General features: G+C 44.7%; 2 protein-coding genes across 2 annotated transcripts in view; one reads left to right on the top strand and one right to left on the bottom strand.

Moving 5' to 3' along the window:
• Positions 1 to 19,347, bottom strand: part of LOC141121732 (uncharacterized) — a 92,444-nt gene that overhangs the window by 41,334 nt on the left and 31,763 nt on the right. The gene's annotated exons all lie outside the window — the stretch shown is intronic.
• On the top strand, positions 3,976 to 9,277 carry LOC141121695 (uncharacterized). Its single transcript, XM_073611404.1, has 3 exons — positions 3,976 to 4,061; positions 4,183 to 4,235; positions 7,328 to 9,277. Exon 3 carries the CDS (start codon positions 7,342 to 7,344, stop codon positions 8,488 to 8,490), a length of 1,149 nt encoding a protein of 382 aa, XP_073467505.1. The 5' UTR covers positions 3,976 to 4,061; positions 4,183 to 4,235; positions 7,328 to 7,341; the 3' UTR covers positions 8,491 to 9,277.

Raw genomic sequence — 19,347 nt, 5'->3', positions numbered from 1 at the left:
GAACAGCGGTGCTCCCCAGGATCGCGCTGATCACAGTCCATAAACAGTTTATGAAACAGAGATAATCAGGGGGAGAAGTGTTTGAATTTGTTCTCCCGCCAATGATCTCCGCACACCGAGAATCCTCATTAACTGACACAGTAACGGCCAGTTTATGAAGCAGTGATCTCAGCACTTCACTGGCGATCTGTGTCAGAATTCACCCTCCCAGATTCACCAGCTCAGAGGTGGAGAATCGGGGAGTGAAGAGAGAATCCCAAGGGATCTGAGGGGGAAGGAGGAAGATTTTTAACTTCCTTATGCCTCGTTCAGACCCCCCAGCACTGTAACCATGTCCCCCTGTCATATTTATGTGTATACATATATATACATATATATAATGTGTGTGTATATACATGTATATATAAATTGTGTGTGTGTGTAGGGGGACTCGTTATTTTATTAACATTAACCACGCCGTCTATCAGTGTACTGAGCAGTGATAATTTATCACTGCTTCATAAACTGACATCTCTGTGTTTCTGTGAATTTCTGGTGCTGTAATTTCATAAAGTCTCACGAGATTCCAGTATCAGGGTCCGTTCTCCAGTGTTGGAAGCGTTTGTAAATCACTTCACTCCTCCAAAGGTGAAGAGATCTACTCTGCTTCATAAACTGGCACACAGAGGAGAAAGATCTCCTCTGTGAATGCTGGAGAATGAAACAGTGAATAGATTTCACTGCTTCATAAACGGACACCACAGTACATACACACACAGCACAAGGCCCTGTTCACACTACTAGACGTTTTTGGGGGCTGCAGTTCCTCTGAGCTCCACAAGGTGGTGATCTCACCTCTACCCAGACAGGAAGTCTCTATGGAATACAGGAAGTGATGTCAGATACATGTAGGACAATGAGGACATTCCATTAGAGAAGACGTAGCGAGAAGACAATGCAGGAACTGGCGGCAGAGGAGGTAATATGTAGATTAACCCTTTCAGGGGATCAGTTGATGATTAATATATTTTGCTTCCAAAGCTGGCCATACATGATTCAGTTTTATCGTTCAGCCAGCGGGATGAGTGAAAAAAACAAGTGATTCCCCTATCCACACATTGGAGGGGGATGGGGGAATCCTCCCCACTGCACTATTGTATTCTGACAATGGGGGGCGCTCCTCCGCTCTCAGAATACACAGATCAGTGATGAAGCTATTGGCTGCAGCCGCTGATCGAGTGACTTTTATCCGGCAGTGACCGCACATGGATGGAAATGTGACCGACCTTGCTGAACCAGCTGAATTTCCCTGTATCTATGCTCACTAAGGATGAGCTACGGCGTGTTCGCAAGCTGCGCGCGGCGAGCCCGCCAGGAAGTCGGCAATGCGCTGCGCTAATCACAGGCAGTGAGACATTTCCTGTTCTCTGCAGCCGCACATCGAGAAATGTCTCACTGCTTGTGATTAGCGCTGTGCAGTGCCGACTTCCTGGCGGGCTCTGCACGTGCAGCTTGCAAACACGCCTGAGCTCATCCTTAATGCTCACCTTAAGTGACTTTCTCCCCTCCCCCTCATCTCCTTCATTACGTAAGTCATGCTGAGATAATCTCCCATTGGCTGAGCAATATTCTCATTTGTCTCTGAGCTCCTTCTTGCTATTCCTTGTCCTGCCTGATGTTTCCTTGGATTGATTTTCTGTGTAGTGACCCCGGCTTCATCTCTTGGATGCGCTCGTCTGTTGCTTGTCCTGACCTTTATCCTGATTCCTGGATCTCCTCCTCATCTCTCCTCCATATCCTCTTCCACAGCTTTTCTCCACACCTGCAGTGATCCTGGGGGGTGGAAACTTGGCACCAGCACTCAGCAAAATCCATCCCCACCATAAGGAGCTCTGGAGAAAATTGTCTGGTATTTACACTCTGTTCCTCCGCATGCCACCTGATCACATGAGAGCTTACTTTCACAGATTCCTAAAAGATTTCTGTATGGTAAAGGTCAAAGTTCACTCTTCATTTTAGGAAAGGTAGGACCAAAGGTGTAACTAGAAACTTCAGGACCCTGGTGCAAGAAATCGTGAAGCGTTATTTTGATACTTTATTTTTTCACTGTACAACAACGGTGGTGTTGAGGGGGTGCCAGTGGTGGTGTTAATGGGGGGGGGGGGCAGCGGTGGTGTTGAGAGGGGTGGCAGCGGTGGTGCCATCCTCTCCAACCACCACCTCTGCCTCTTACTGATCCCATCTCCCACCACCACCACAATCTCATCCCTACCTCCCCCCCAATCAACTCTGTTGTTGAGGTGATGAGGGGGGAGGTAGGGATGAGATCTGTGGTGGTGGTGGGGGGATGGGATCAGTAAGAGACAGAGGTTGGGATCAAATTCACTGGTAATTTGTCAATTACTTAGATCAGTCGATTCCCCCTCAGAATTCTGTCACTGTGCCTCCAGGGATGCCTTTGCATCTTGGGGACTCCTCGCAGACGCAGAGGGGAGAGCTCCTCCCCTTCACTCGATTGGTGTCAGCTGACTTTCTTTTTCAGTGTACGCCCCCACCTCCCTATATTCTCTCTGGATGGGAGAGAGGTTCAGAGTCTCAGCTCTGCCTTCTCTCCCCTCAACGGACGAAAGCCCCCCCCCCCCATGGCAGAACGAAAGAATGGTCAGGAGGGCCTCAGTAGCACAGCCAGAATAGACAGGTGGGCCCCTCACACTGGCAGATGGGCGGGAGGGCCCATCTGATGTGGCGGTACTCCAGGGCCCAGTCACAAGTGCAACTGCTGCGACCCTGATAATTCCACCACTGGGTAGGACACACCCAGGAACAATGATTTGGTTTGCACAGGAGCCTCATATAGAGGGCCCCTCAAATCTCCCTCTCTAAAAGTCTCTTCATCCATTATATGTCCTATGACATCACACTGACCTCACAGCTCCTCCTCCCAATGTCCCTCCATCTGGCTTTTTTTACTGAAGCTCTTAGGATGTGGGCGGACCCTTGTCATCCTCACTAACAAAGTGGGACTGTTGGTCTTGCATTATATGTAATGACATTAGAATGCCTGCAACACGTTTTTATACCTGCATAGTGTGGTGGTCCTGTGTGGGTAAATTATACCTCAGCCTGAAATGGGGCTTTAATAAAATGGAGACCTGAATGGTGAGGTGAGGAGGATTCTGGGAATATCATTTGATTTTACTATTTGTGTTCAGATCTAGAGTTTTCCTCCTGTGAAGTCTGGAGATCATATGACCATCACGTTGCCTCCACCTCCCTCCCTGATAGAATATAGGATTAAAAAGAAGATTCTAGAAGTCACCAGAGAGATCATGGAGGAGAGGTGAGCGGTGCTGGGAATTCTGGGACATTATCCAGTAACAGACAAGGGATGTGTCTGGATGGTGACTGTATCATTGTGTGTGTCAGGTTCCTATAAGGTGTCAGGATGTCACTGTCTATTTCTCCATGGAGGAGTGGGAGTATTTAGAAGGACACAAGGATCTCTACAAGGACGTCATGATGGACAATCAGCCGCCCCTCACATCACCGGGTAAGAGGAGACTTTATTGTAAAGGAAAGAGCAGTACGGAGGGTCCACCTAGATCCCCCATCATCTGATAAACACATAGAAACAATGTATTCAGTCAGTGTGTGTGTTTTCTACAGATGGATCCAGTAATGGAAACCCACCAGAGAGATGTCCCCGTCCTCTGTATTCCCGGAATTCCACACAGGAAGGTCACACCATCTCTCACCATCATCAGGTAGATGAGGAACAATCACTGATAGTATCATTAGGATCTGTACATTATCTGCAGTGTTACAATTGATGTAATTTTTTATTCTATATTCAGAGTGTAAACCTGAGAGATTCTAAAGTTGAGGTTAAAGAGGAGATAAAAGAGGAGGATGATAAGGATGGGGTGATGGAGGAGTCAGAGTATCTAAAAGAACAGAAAGATCTGTACCAGGACACCATGGTGGAGTCATCCAGCTACAGAAACCCATCAGAGAGATGTCCCCATCCTCTGTATTCCCGGGATTCCACACAGGAAGGTCACACCATCCCTCACTGTTACAAGGTTGGTGGGACGGAGGTTATAAAATACACTTATAGAGACAATGTGTGGATTTTATATGTCATATTATAATATTAAAGCTTATATTTTACAGATGATATTCACTCTCATTTTCTTGATTTAGAGTGGAGATTCAATCGATATAGAATTTGAGGTTAAAGGAGAAGAAGAAGAGAGGTATATAGGGGATGATCAGCAGTCTATGAAGGAGGATGGAATAACGGGGACATTTATAGAGGAGGACACTCCTACAGAGATCAGCACAGGTGGATCATTAACACTAAATACATTCCTCCACCCATACTGCTCACTGATTGGTCCAGAGTAGGGCAGGGACTGGGTGATATCAGCCTGTAATACCCTGGTCACTTTCCTGAGCTGTGTTCCCCGTCCTGTATTCCTGTATTTCTCTTGGATAATCTTCCTTCTCTGTGCTGCAGACACAATTTATGTATCTAGACTGGATTTATGGAGCATCTGGGGTTCAGCTGGCAGCAAAATGTTCATTTTCACTATAGGTGTTACTATACCTTCCACGGAAACGTTTTCTCCCTATTGTGGGGTCACCAGTACGATATTTGTACATTGAAATCATATCCCCTCTCAAGCGTCTCTTCTCCAGAGAGAATAAATTCAGTGCTTGCCGTCTTTCCTCATAACTAAGGTCCTCCAGACCCTTTATTAGCTTTGTTGCCCTTTTTTGTACTCGCTCCATTTCCAGTACATCCTTCCTGAGGACTGGTGCCCAGAACTGGACAGTATACTCTAGGTGTGGCCGGACCAGAATCTTGTAGAGTAGGAGAATTATCGTTTTATCTCTGGAGCTGATCCCCTTTTTAATACATGCCAATATTCTGTTTGCTTTGTTAGCAGCAGCTTGGCATTGCATCCCATTGCTGAGCCTATCATCTACTAAGACCCCCAGGTCCTTTTCCATCCTAGATTCCCCCAGAGGTTCTCCCCCCAGTGTATAGATTGCATTCATATTTTTGCCACCCAAATTCATTATTTTACACTTTTCAACATTGAACCTCATCTGCCATGTAGTTGCCCACGTCATTAATTTGTTCAGATCTTCTTGCAAGGTTTCCACATCCTGCGGAGAAGTTATTGCCCTGCTTCGATTAGTATTGTCCGCAAATACAGAGATTGGACTGTTTACCCCATCCTCCATGTCGTTTATGAACAGATTTAAAAGGATTGGTCCCAGGACAGAACCCTGGGGGGACCCCACTACCCACCTCTGACCATTCTGAGTACTCCCCATTTATCACCACCCTCTGAACTCGCCCTTGTAGCCAGTTTTCAATCCATGTACTCACCCTATGGTCCATGCCAACGGACCTTATTTTGTACAGTAAACGTTTATGGGGAACTGTATCAAATGCTTTTGCAAAATCCAGATACACCATGTCTACGGGCCTTCCTTTATCTAGATGAAAACTCACCTCCTCATAGAAGGTTAATAGATTGGTTTGGCAAGAATGATTCTTCATGAATCCATGCTGATTACTGCTAATGATACCGTTCTCATTACTAAAATCTTGTATATAGTCCCTCATCATCCCCTCCAAGAGTTTACATACTATTGATGTTAGGCTAACTGGTCTGTAATTTCCAGGGATGTAACTTGGTCCTTTTTTAAATATTGGTGCTACATTGACTTTCCTCCAATCAGCTGGTACCATTCCAGTCAGTAAACTGTCTATAAAAATTAGGAACAATGGTCTGCCTATCACTTGACTGAGTTCCTTAAGGACCCTCGGGTGCAAACCATTTGGTCCCAGTGACTTGATAATGTTAAGTTTTTCAAGTCTACTTCTAATTTTATCCTCTGTTAGCCATGAGGGTGCTTCCTGTGATGCTTTATGAAGATAAACATTGCAGACTTGGTTACGGAATCCCTCCATTTCCCTCATGAAGACTGAGGAGAAGAATAAACTCAGAACCTTCCAACTCCTTCCCTGCTCCATTAGTGATGTCCCGCCTCCTCTGTCAGAGTGGCACAGTCCTTAGTCACTCCCGGTCTCCCCCTCCTCCAATTCTGATGGTCCGGACAGCAGCAGCCTGTCGTCACTCTCAGTTGCCCGCCACCTCTCTCGGTCTCAGTGGGCAATCCGGTTCGGTCGGTCTGGTCCACAGCTCCCACACACACCACGCTGCACACTACACTTGTTTTTTTCTCGCGCCAGCAGTACAACAGCACCACCTGCTGGCACGACTTGTTAAAGCGGAGTTCCACTTAAAAAAAAAAAAAAAATTAAAAGTCAGCAGCTACAAATACTGCAGCTGCTGACTTTTAATAATCGGACACTGACCTGTCCCAGGGTCCAGCGATGCGGGGGATCGAAGCCCCACTTGTCTCCCCCTCTGCTCTGCGGCGCCGGCATTGTAACTGTGGGCGTCCAGCTGTGGCTTCACAGCCAGGCACCCACTGCGCATGCGCGAGCCTCGCTGCACGCCATGACTGGCCGCGCAATCATCTAGGACCTGTGACATGTCCCAGATGATTGCCTAGAGGGCGGGGGAGAGGTGATCTTCCTCCGGTGTCAAGGGCACAGAGGGAAGTGATGTAAGGAGCTGAGGTGAGTAAGAAGGCAGATTACGAGGGACCCCCTAGCAACAGGCATTAAGAGGTGAGTATAAAATTTTTTTTTTCCAAATGATATTAATCTTTTTTAATTGAGCTGAAAAATGCTAAAATAATTTTTAGACTGAAACTCCACTTTAAGAGGCACACACTCGTGTTGCTTGCTTTCGCTGTAACTCGTTAGTGTTACAAGGTTAGTGTTTACAATGACTTTAAGGGCTCGGTGTAGGGAAGATCAGCATCTGACCCCAGAGAAGGTGGAGGCTGATAGACTGGAGGTAATAGAAGGCATTACTATTACATAAAGTAGAAGTTTACTAGTATTGTGCATTATTTATAAAATTATTATATCCATAAAAAAGGCCCAGCCTTTACTACTACGTTAATATAAAACTAATATAAAAGATTTCTATTCCCCCTGCTCTCCTATCATATTATCAAAATATACATCAGCCTTTTTTTTGAGGTTTTTATCCAATTAGTCAAAACAATAATTGGTCAACTAATCAATTATGAAAATAAACATTAGTTGCAGCCCTACAGTGGACCCATTTACTAGTTACCTTGAGGGGGGAATTGTAAGATCCTCAGAGACAAAGCTGCCTGATGTGGGCGGAGTCCTGGTTTAGGGGAACCAATCTGCTCATGTCTAGTAATAATCCTTGTATTTCTATTTTAGTAGATGGACTGGAGATGAGGAAAACCTCAGAGGATTGTCTCACTTTGTCTCCAGATTGTAAAGTAGAAGATGAGGACATCACACAGTATAGTCCAGGAGAAAACCCGGCTACCTCAAATGTCCATCCGGCACCACACAGTGTAGATGGACCATCGCATTCCTCTTATCCTGAGGAACCTCAGACTGTGAGGGACAGTGCCATCCTTCCAACAGATAAGAGGTTTTCCTGTACTGAGTGCGGGAAGTGTTTCCAATTTAAAGCCTATCTTAATGTGCATATAAGATCTCACACAGGAGAGAAGCCATATTCCTGTCCTGAGTGTGGGAAAAGTTTTTCAATGAAGTCTCATCTTTACAGACATCAGAGATCACACACGGGGGAGAAGCCATATTCCTGTCCTGATTGTGGGAAAAGTTTTTCAGTGAAGTCTCATCTTTACAGACATCAGAGATCACACACGGGGGAGAAGCCATATTCCTGTCCTGAGTGCGGGAAATGTTTTTCACAGAAGTCCGATCTTAACACACATCAGAGATCTCACACGGGGGAGAAGCCATTTTCCTGTCCTGAGTGTGGGAAATGTTTTTCACAGAAGTCCAGTCTTGACACACATCAGAGATCTCACATGGGGGAGAAGCCGTATTCCTGTCCAGAGTGCGGGAAATGTTTTTCAGTGAAGTCCAGTCTTGGCACACATCAGAGATCTCACACGGGGGAGAAGCCGTATTCCTGTCTTGAGTGCGGGAAATGCTTTACAGTGAAGTCGCATCTTGACACACATCAGAGATCTCACACGGGGGAGAAGCCGTATTCATGTCCTGAGTGCGGGAAATGTTTTTCACAGAAGTCCAATCTTTATAAACACAAGAGATATCACACGGGGGAGAAGCCGTACTCCTGTCCTGAGTGTGGCAAATGTTTTTCACAGAAGTCCAATTTTTACACACATCAGAGATCTCACACAGGGGAGAAGCCGTATTCCTGTCCTGAGTGCGGGAAATGTTTTTCAATGAAGTCCGATATTTACAGACATCAGAGATCTCATTCAGGGGAGAAGCCGTATTCCTGTCCTGAGTGCGGGAAATGTTTTTCACAGAAGTCCAGTCTTTACAAACATCAGAGATTTCACACGGGGGAAAAGCCACTTCCCTGTCCTGAGTGAGAGAATTGTTCCTCACTGAAGTCCTATCTTCCTGTATATCAGGGATCCCACATTACCCTCGAGGTGTATTAGTGGCTTGAGTGTGGGAAATGTCTTCTATATGAATGTTGCTGGACATCATGGCTCTCATGTGGGGAAGAAGCACACCCTGATATACACCTCAGGTATACTCCATGGCTGATCTTCATCATGTAAGAAACAGTTCCAGGGGGGTGGACATTTTGTGAAAAAACAACTTGTCCAAGGGACTAAATTGGGGTCCCAATCTCCTTGTCCCTTATGACAATCTCCTTGTCCCTTATGACAATCTCCTTGTCCCTCATCTACCAGAGAGCTCAGCAGAGGTGTGGGAGTTCACTGAAAACTACAAGCCGACATCGGCAAAAGGACAGAACTCTGTGAATGAATGGCACGGCCGCACTCTTTTCATAAAGTGACAGCCAGTACGGGGAACTTCTCCCTGCACTGCTGTCACACAGAGGACTCGGATCGCTGAGCCGCAACAGGAACAGATAACATGTTCCCGAAGGTGAACGTTACCTTTAACCCTTTCACTGCCAGAGCCGGTTTTGCACTTTTTTGCCACATGTTTACCCCTTCAATACCGGACACTTCACCCCCTTCCTGCCCAGGCCAATTTTCATCTTCCAGCGCTCTCACACTTTGAATGACAATTGCGCAGTCATGTAACACTGTACCCATATGACATTTTTATCTATTTTTACCCACAAATAGAGCTTTCTTTTGGTGGTATTTGATCATCACTGGGGTTTTATTTTTGTGCTACAAATAAAAAAAAGATAAAATTTTTTAAAAAAAGAAAAGTTTTTCTTTGTTTCTGTAATAAAATTTTGTAAATAAGTAAGTTTTCTCCTTCACTGATGGGCACTGATGAGGAGGCACTAATATGCAGCACTGATGGGTGGCACTGATGAGGAGGTACTGACAAGCATCCCTCATAGGCACTGATTGGCATACCTGGTGGGCACAGGCAGGAACTGCTGGGCATCACTGGTGGTCATCACTAGTGATCATCGCTGATGGGCCTGTACTGATAATCAATGCTGATCCTCCCCTGTCAGGGGATCCGCTGATTGGCTCTCTACTCGCGCCTTATCAGCATGAATAAAGGAAAGCTGATAACCGGAACTTCCTTATTACAATGATTTGATAGGCTCTTTACCATGTGCTCCACAGATCATCGCACCCCCGAGCGGCTTATTCTTCTGGCCATCATATGACGTCCATTAAGGATAATGGAACCCTGGCCGTCATTCTGCTATTGGCCAGGCGGGAAGGAGTTAAAAAATTATTTTGGGCCTGAAGATTCTATAAAACCCCCAAAATATGATACATTTTCTGAGAGCAGACACCCTAGAGAATAAAATAGCGGTAGTTCCAATTTTTTTATGTCACAAGATATTACCGCAAAAGTCTAGGAAACGCAAAATTTCAGTAAAAAACCCACTAAAGTTCATTTTAGGGGCTCAAAAACACAATAAATTACACAATGTTTTGGTAAAATATAAAAGCCGAGGTTGCACCGAGTAAATAGATACCCAACATGTCAAACCTTAAATTTGTGTGTACCTGTGAAATGGTGACAAACTTCAGTACCCTATATTTTCTATAGGAGATGCTTTAAAAGCCTCCTATAGGTCATTAGATTAGTGTTACGGAGGAGGTCTGGCGATAGAATTATTGCTCTCATTCTGGTGTGAGTGGCAATATGTAACATGAGTATAGCAATCAACATTTTCAGGCGTAGGTGCCCCAATGTGTGAGTTTATGTGGGGGTGGGGTCTCAAATTTTTGGGGGGTTTATATGCCTGGGTTTAACTTTAATTTTGTACAATTAAAACACATTTACTTAACTTTAAGGTTTTTTTTCATCACATAGAGCACAAAAAGTCCTCTATGTGTTGATTTTTTGGTGACAGGTTCTCTTTAATGAGACATCCAGGGTCTAAAAGACCCCCAATGTCTCCCCTTTGCTCCACTGAATGTAATGTAATACAGATCACACTGCATTATATTCTTTCCCGGCCTTGATGGCGGGGAAACTCTCAATGGGGACCCGGAGGTGACATCATACATATCACTTCCGGGTCAGGAACAAGAAGGGGAGGAGAGCGGATGTGTGTCCTCTCTCCTCCCTCCCCTCTACCCATCATCACCCGCTATGCTGGTCCGGGTCCCAGATGGGCAAGAGGAGCCTGGGATACATAGTGGGTGCATGCTCCCAGTGTGGGCACTTTACTGGGGGGATGTGGAAGCATTTGGGTAACAACTTAGCCCCCCGAATGTTTCTATCCGGCCCCTGCGGGGCTAAATGTTAAAACAAATTACCTGTCCAGCCCTCAGAACTGCATTTGCCGGGTGTCAGGCGATAGGAATTGTACATTCCTGAGTATATAAGGAGATCAGAGATCACCAAAGACATGGATGAAGTGTTGTACTGTGTTGGCCATTGATAGCAGTAGAAAAATAAAAATTAGGTCATTACCTTTCATTGGCTGAGTACACTTTGTGGTGTGAGTTTAAAAAAAAATGTTGAATGAATGTGATCATTATTTGTAGTATTTGCCCAGCTGTGATAAATATTGAATGTATTTGATTTCATACACTGATTTCCTTGGCTCCACCTAGTGGTCATAATGCAGTTTTGTGATATTTGTACCAATAGAGGTATGTCAGGACAAATACCCCATTATGGTCACTACATGGAGCTGGCAATCATAGGAAATCACTTTGCTACATTATGGCCAGAATTTGTAATGGCTGGATGAATGATTGTCACATTCATCCAATGCATTTTCTAGAAGTAGACCCCTTAGTTTCCCTCATGGTTTCCTACTAATACCTGAGGTCATTCTCATACACTCAAATAAACAAAATAAGGTGCAGTGCATATAAAATCATGTAATAATAATGTCCATATCTGAAAAGGGAAACAAAAGCACACAGCAGAAAGTTCATATGAGAATCCCTGTGCTGGAAACTCGGGATGATAGAACACACTAGACTCCTTGTGCGAGAGAGCCCATCACCGACACTAATACTGCTTATCTCGCCTCAATATGTTGACCTCTGTCACCACAGAATGTCAAACACGCCGTTTCCCACTTACAAGGGGAGGAAGAAAAGGCAGATGTTAAAAACGTTATCCCGGTGTCATGAAAACTTTAAGAAATTAAATCTAAGTTCTCTCTGTATTAGTGTGTGGACACGCTTTTATTAAAATTCAACTTACAAGATCCTTCGTCTTGTGTACAGCCTTTAAAAATACCGCCGGGCGGCTTTCGGTATAAAACGATCCGATCAGATGGCAGCGGGTGACGTCAGCAGAATGTGGCTCCTCCTCCCATATGCATTACGTCCTACAGGACTTCGTCAGCGGGGTGGAGCCACGGCATCACCCAGGGGATATTAAAGAGAGAGTGTTGTTATAGAAACGCTAATGTTTATGCCTCTGCGGCTGTCTGGTTCATGTAGATTCCGTCTAAACTGACCGGAAGCTGAGATTACTCTGCAGTGATGCTAGAGGTTTAATAAACAATAAAACTTCTAATAATATTAATTAGAGAGCAATGTCAGCCCAGATGTATCACTACCAGGAGTGCTGAAATTTATCGCTGCATCGATGCATCATGATTCAGGTGTCCCTGATGCGGCATCGATGCATCCGACTGGAAAAATCAATTGCCGGGTGATGTCATCCCGACTTGCCCCACCCCTCCCAGGAGAGCGCTCAGAGTGTAAAGTTGTTAAAATTACTGTGTTTTAATAAATCCCGTGTTACAATCAATGAAGTGCCCCGCTGTATGTGCTTTTTAAAAAATATTCAGCTTAATACCTCATTTCTCAGTCTGTGTACAATACATGCTGCTCATGTGACTGCCTGGCCCGCCTCTCTCCTCTCTCCTCTCACGTTTCTACTGACATCAGCAGAGAATTCTCAGCCCTGCCCACTGACTGTCAGGAGAAACGTGAGAGGAGAGAGGAGTAAGTAGAGTACAAATGTGTTTGTACTCTATACCTCGTACACGCTCTGTGCTGACAGTTCCCTGGCTACCCCTTTGCACATTCCACTGTGGTAACTCCTAGTGTGCTGGAAGGTGCAAACAGGAAAGCCAGGGAACTGTCAGCACAGAGACAGTACAGGGAACTTCACAGGGCTGTTTGTCAACTGTGGATTGTAATCTCTCCTGGCCTCCAAGCAGTAGTGTGTGTGAATGCCTGTACCCTGTAGTGCACCGGATTAGTGCACTTTTTAAGAGAGTGAAGTTATTTTTAATTCAAAGCGGAGTTCCAGTCAATTTTTTGTTCATTAAAAGTCAGCAGCTACAAAAAAAGTGTATCTTCTGACATTTAATAAAGACACTCACCTGTCCCACAATCCAGTGACGTGGCCACCCAAACCCTCCCTCCTCTCCCCCACCTGTCCACAGTGCTGGCAATACTACTGTGGGCAGCTTGCAGCTTCACAGCCGGGTGCGCATGTCTCACTGCACTGTCCTGCATAGCTGGGCAATCTTCTGGGACCTGTGATGTGTCCCAGAAGATTGCAGGGAGGAAGGGCCACCTAGGCGGCCCAAGCGGAAGTGGGAGCTCGTCGGTAATTGTGATGCATCGCAGAATCGAATCGAATCGAATCGTGAGACCAGTGAAGATGCGCACCTCTAATCACTACTCGTTCTCCTATAGAGCAAAGCAAAGCGAAAATTCATTATTAACATCAACCGCAGCCATCTGTTACAATATCCCATTAAAAATAATACATATTAATAATATAATATAAAACCTTAATTCCATAAACAAGAAAAGGAGAGAACTCTAAAAAATGAATTAATACTCACTCTACCAATCTGATATAAAATAATTGAGATCAAACTCAACATTTAATCCCAAGGGCACAAGAACTTTAGTCTCAAAAATCCAATAAGACTCCCTTTGACTGAGGTGCCAGACAAAATTACCCCCCCTCCAGTGCTTACTAACTTTTTCAATCCCATAGAACTTAAGACACTTAGGAACCCTACCATGATGTTGCCTAAAATGTTTGGACACACTGTGGAACCTAAGGCCTTTTTTGATGTTATTAACATGTTCGCCTATGCGTACACTTAAGGCCCTTTTGGTCCGGCCAACATATTGAAAACCACAGTCATACTCCAACATGTAGACTCAGTGCTACATGTAATAAGGTCCTTGATCTTGTATTTTCTATTTGTAACTGAGGAAGAAAATTCTTTGTTTTTTTATGTTGTTACGGGAGTGTCTACATGCCGAACAGCGCCCGCACGCATAGAAACCAAACAAAAACTTTAATAAATGATTTTCTTTAATCACAGGGGGCCCACTACACCAGGGGCCACTAGATCCCTGAGAGTTGGAGCCCTTTGATAAATAAATTGGGGGCATGCAGGGAGGACCTGTCCCAGAGTGCGATCCCTCAACAAGATTCCCCAATGTTTAATTATTATTTTCTCAAGCTTCTTATGTCGTGAGTTATAATCTAACACCACCTTAAACTCATGTTTTTGTTCCTCAATAACCTTGGGACCTGACACTAAGAGGTTCCTGTCCAATTGGCGAACTTTATCTCTTTCTTCCTCCAAAAAATTCTTCTGATAACCTTTCTCGATCGATAAACCTCTCAACTAAAACTTGAGACTGGGAGTTAAAATCACTTGTGGAGTGGAGCAATTCCTTCTAATGCGAACAAATTGTCCCTTCGGAATGTTACAGATCCACGTCTTATGGTGACAGCTATCACAATGGATATACCCATTTCTGTATTTGGGCTTAAAATAGGTATGAGTCCCAAAATGGTCCCCCTTCCTTGAAAATTTCTGAGTCTAGGAAGACCATACGCTCCTTGTCAACATTCCAGGAAAGGGTAATGTTTTTATTGTTGGAGTTAAGACTGCTGAAGACTGTCTAAATCAAATTCCCAAACCATAAAGAGACCATCAATGTGCCTCTTGTAGCCTTTTAACTGGTGGGAACGGTTCTGAAATATAATCTCCTCCCAGTGTGCCATAAATAAATTAGCAATACCGGGAGCAAACCGAGCCCCCATCGCCACTCCTTTAACTTGAAGGTAAAATTGTCTATCATACCAAAAGTAATTTCTATATTCTATATACATTTATGTGTGCGTGAGAGAGAAGAATTCTTTAGGGCCCATTTTACAGAAGATACAGCATCATGATGTTCTATAATAGTGTAGAGGGAACTCATGTCTGCTGTAACCAATACACTACTAGGTCCACATACAGTATCATGAATTCTAATATTTGAATCATATGCTTAGTATCTCTTAAATAAGCTTTTGTTTCAGACACCAAGGGTTTCAAGAAGAAATCAATATATTGTCCCAAGCGTGCGGACACCGACTCAATGCCATACACTATAGGTCTGTTCGGTGCTGATTGGGCATTCTTGTGAATTTTAGGTAAACAATAAATAATCAGTGTTCGACACGCTAAGGGATCTAAATACAGAGCATCCTTCTTTGTAAGAATGTTCTCTTCCTTTCCTCTTTCAATAAGATGTAATTGTTCTTTCTAATCAAAGATTGGGTCACGTCTTAAAAGTTGATAAGTATCCCTATCACCCAACAAACGCCCCATCTCATCCCCGTTAAAAGACTTACTCAACACTACAGGGCCTCCTACTTTATCCGCAGGGCCATTCACGACTTTTTTTTAATTTTCCAATGAGGCTATTCCTTTTTTGATATGTCAAGGGTCCTGAACCCTTCCAAGTTTCAACCCCTCTACTTCACTAAGAACCATGTTTTTGAACACCTCCAAATGCCTATTATCGGAATTGAGGGTGTTAAACACAGATTTATTAGCCAAATTAGGGCAAATTTTAAACCTCTGTCAAGCACTTTAAGTTTGTCATCTATTAAATTATTACTACTGAGATTAAAAATCCCAGCACCTACTGGTATCTTTTTCTTTTGAATTCTTCTTCCTGATCTTCTCCCTCTCTTTCTCTTCTTTTTCCCCCCTGCCCTCTTCCCATAGTTGTGTACTGATCCGGTCCCTGCCATTGAAGGACCAGAGTCCCAAAAAAAACTTCCTCCCGTTCATCTCTTCTGTCCTACAGAGGTGTAAATCTATTTGATGTTGGGATAGGTTCACTAAAATATTGAGAATCATCATTAAAGGGGCATGATTATGGGTGCCACCCCCCCCCCTTTGGTACCTCCCATATAAAGATTCCTAACGTTGAGAATAGTATTCTGATCCTGTCCATAACTCCAGTCTCCTTGTTGATGTACATAAGAGGTGGAGGGATGGTATGGACTGTTCCCACGACCAATATCCCTACCTTTCCCCCTAAACCCCCTACCTTGGTGACCCAGAGGAGGGGTTGAAATTCAACCACCCCTAGTACCCTGTGCACAGGTATTCACGGGCTTACTTGGGAGAGACAAGGCTGTTTTAGTTAAGGCCGGAACTTTAGGGAAGGGAGGGACATTGGAGGTATTGGACGGCAAGTTTAACTGCCATCGGAAGACCTCTTTAAGATCAAAGTCTGCTGAGTCTCTAACATGAAGGAAGAAAAAAGAAGCATTTAAATAAAGGAATTGTCAAAAACTGTCTCTTGTCATTTTTAACATTTTTGACAGTTTTTTAGTGAAATGGTAGAGGTACAAGTACCCCCTTACCATTTCACACAGGGGGGGCGCCGGGATGTGGGGGTCCCCTTGTTAAAGGGGGCTTCCAGATTCCGATAAGCCCCCCGCCCGCAGACCCCCACAACCACCGGCCAGGGTTGTGGGGATGAGGCCCTTGTCCTCATCAACATGGGGACAAGGTGTTTTGGGGGGCTACCCCAAAGCACCCTCCCAATGTTGAGGGCATGTGGCCTGGTATGGTTCAGGAGGGGGGTGCTCTCTCGTCCCCCCCTCTTTTCCTGCGGCCTGCCAGGTTGCGTGCTCAGATAAGGGTCTGGTATGGATTTTTGGGGGGACCCCACGCCGTTTTTTTTTTTTTGGTGCGGGATTCCCCTTTAAATCCATACCAGACCTGAAGGGTCTGGTATGGAATTTAGGGGGACCCCCACGTCATTTTTTTTTTAATATTGTCCAGGGTTCCCCTTAATATCCATACCAGACCTGAAGGGCCTGGTATGGAATTTAGGGGGACCCCCACATCAATTTTTTTTTTAAATTCTGGTTCGGGGTTCCCCTGTGGGGAATTCCCATGCCGTTTTTATCAATGAACTTCTATGTGTATTGTCGGACCGGCAATGCAATAGCCGCGAGTAGTTTTAAATGGCTTTTTTTCCTTTGAAATGTCATTTTGCTGTCAGACTGTTCTAAACACAGGAAACATGCGGTCCTTTACAGGCATACTATAGACACCCCCCAGCTACGAAATTTAAAGGGATATTACACTTTTATTGTTTGACTTTAAGCATTATTAAAATCACTGCTCCTGAAAAAACGGCCATTTTTAAAAGTTTTTTTTGCATTGATCCATGTCCCCTGGGGCAGGACCCAGGTCCCCAAACACTTTTTATGACAATAACTTGCATATAAGCCTTTAAAATTAGCACTTTTGATTTCTCTCATAGACTTTTAAAGGGTGTTCCGCGGCATTCGATTTTGCCGCGAACACCCCAAATTGTTCGCTGTTCGGCGAACTTGCGAACAGCCAATGTTCGAGTCGAACATGAGTTCGACTCGAACTCGAAGCTCATCCCTAGTGTCCACCTGTGTCATGGGTGGAGACCTCAGTTCTCCCATATAGAGGATTGTATTGCTCCCATGGTTCAGAGAAGCAGGATCTCCCAGTCTATGGATAGTGTAGGACCCACTAATCATGGGGTACTTTGTCGCAGTAAGTGGGCTTAAGCACCATATAGCAATATGGTGTGATACAATCCCCATATTTTTTGATAATGTTTTTTGAAAATGTCTAGGTGTTTTAAATAAGCCTTGCAAGAGGTAAATGTCTTTTTTGCATGTGTGCGCTGTAATATTTTGTTCAACCAGGTAGGAAGGCGCAGGCAGGCTGCCTGCCTGCTGTCAGCATGGAGTCTGTACCTATCATTAGCATGTCGCAAAGCCTCCTGGACTTGTGCCCAAGTGGGACGAAGGCCACAGAGATGTTCCTCTAACGCTGGAATACTCTGCAGAACAAATGAATCAGTCAACATGGAAGGTTGGAAACCACAGTTTGCCATAAATGGGGACAATCGGGAAGCAGAATTCAAGGCACTATTGTGAGCAAACTCTGCCCACAGTAAGAGGTCTGATCAGTTGTTATGATGGTCAGAAATATAGCAATGTAGAAATTGCTCCAAGGACTGTTTGGCTTGTTCTGCGGCCCCATTAGACTGCGGGTGATACGCAGAGGAGAAAGCAAGCTGAATTCCCAACTGTGCACAAAAGGCTCACCAGAACCGAAACACAAACTGACTACCCCTGTCTGAGACAATCACCTTGGGTAGCCCATGTAAACAAAAGATCTCCCGAGCAAAAATGGAAGCCAGTTCCTTAGAAGTGGGCAACTTCTTAAGTGGAATACAATGGGACATTTTCGATAACCGATCAACCACCATAAGGATAGCTGTGTTGCCCTGGGAGTTGGGTAACTCCACAATGAAATCCATAGACAGGTGGGTCCAGGGCCTTTCTCCATTGGGTATGGGTTGTAGGAGGCCCATTGGAAGGTGTTATGGAGTCTTACTCTGAGCACACATAGAACAGGCAGCTACGAAGGCGGTTACATCAGCACATAGACTAGGCCACCAGAATTGTTGGGAAATGGCCAAAAGAGTTGATTCTTCCCAGGGTGGCTAGCAGCCTTGGAAGAATGGTAAGTCTGAAGCACGGCAGTACGGAGACTCTCTGGGACAAAGCAGCGGTCACAAGGTTTCTCAGGAGGAGCATGGACCTGAGTAGCAAGAATTTTGTCACCCAAAGGAGAAGTGAGACTGGTGCGAACCGTAGCCAGAATACAATGAGGAGGAATCAAACTGGAACCGACTCCATCTTGAAAGTGGAGAAAAATTGTTGTGACAAAGCGTCAGCCCTTACATTCTTAGTACCGGGTAATGAGACAATGTAGTTGAAACTAGACAAGAAAAGAGGTCATCGTGCCCTTCTGGGAGAGAGGTGTTTAGCCTCAGACAAGAATGTGAGCTTCTTATGATCAGTAAGAATGAGAACCGGCACAGTGGTACATTCAAGGAGATGTCTCCATTCTTTCAGGGCTAAAATGATCGCTAACAGCTCTCTGTCACCAATCTCGTAATTGCACTCTGCAGGTGACAATTTCTTTCAAAAGTAGCCACAAGGACGCATAGTGCTCTCAGAGGTAGGACATTGAGACAGAAGGGTGCCAACTCCAGTCTCAGAAGCATCAACCTCAAGGATAAAAGGTAACATAGGATCAAGATGTGCCAACACAGAAGCAGAAACAAAGGCAGCCTTGAGAATCTCAAAGGCCTTAATGGACTCCGGAGACCAACTCTGTGGGTTACCGTCCTTTCTGGTCATATCAGTTAGGGGCTTGACCAGAGACGAGAAGTTACAAATAAACTTCCGATAATAGTTGGCAAAGCCAAGAAAGCGCTGCAGAGGATGTAAACCCACGGGTCGGGACTACTGTAGGACTGCAGAAAGTTTCTCTGGGTCCATCGAAAAAACCAGCAGTGGAAATGACATAACCCAGGAATTGAACCTGTTCATGATGGAATTCACACTTCTCCAATTTACAATAGAGATTGTCGTGTGATTCAGAAACTAAGAGAGAACAGAAATCTGTGTGGTGGCTCTCCAGGGACTTGGAAAATATCAGGATATCATCGAGATAAACCACCAGACAT

The sequence above is a fragment of the Aquarana catesbeiana genome, unplaced genomic scaffold, assembly GCF_042186555.1.
Source record: "Aquarana catesbeiana isolate 2022-GZ unplaced genomic scaffold, ASM4218655v1 unanchor228, whole genome shotgun sequence".
In the NCBI taxonomy this organism is placed as follows: domain Eukaryota; kingdom Metazoa; phylum Chordata; class Amphibia; order Anura; family Ranidae; genus Aquarana; species Aquarana catesbeiana.
The sequence above is the reverse complement of the archived record's forward strand: the minus strand, read 5'-3'. Positions and strand labels throughout refer to the sequence as shown.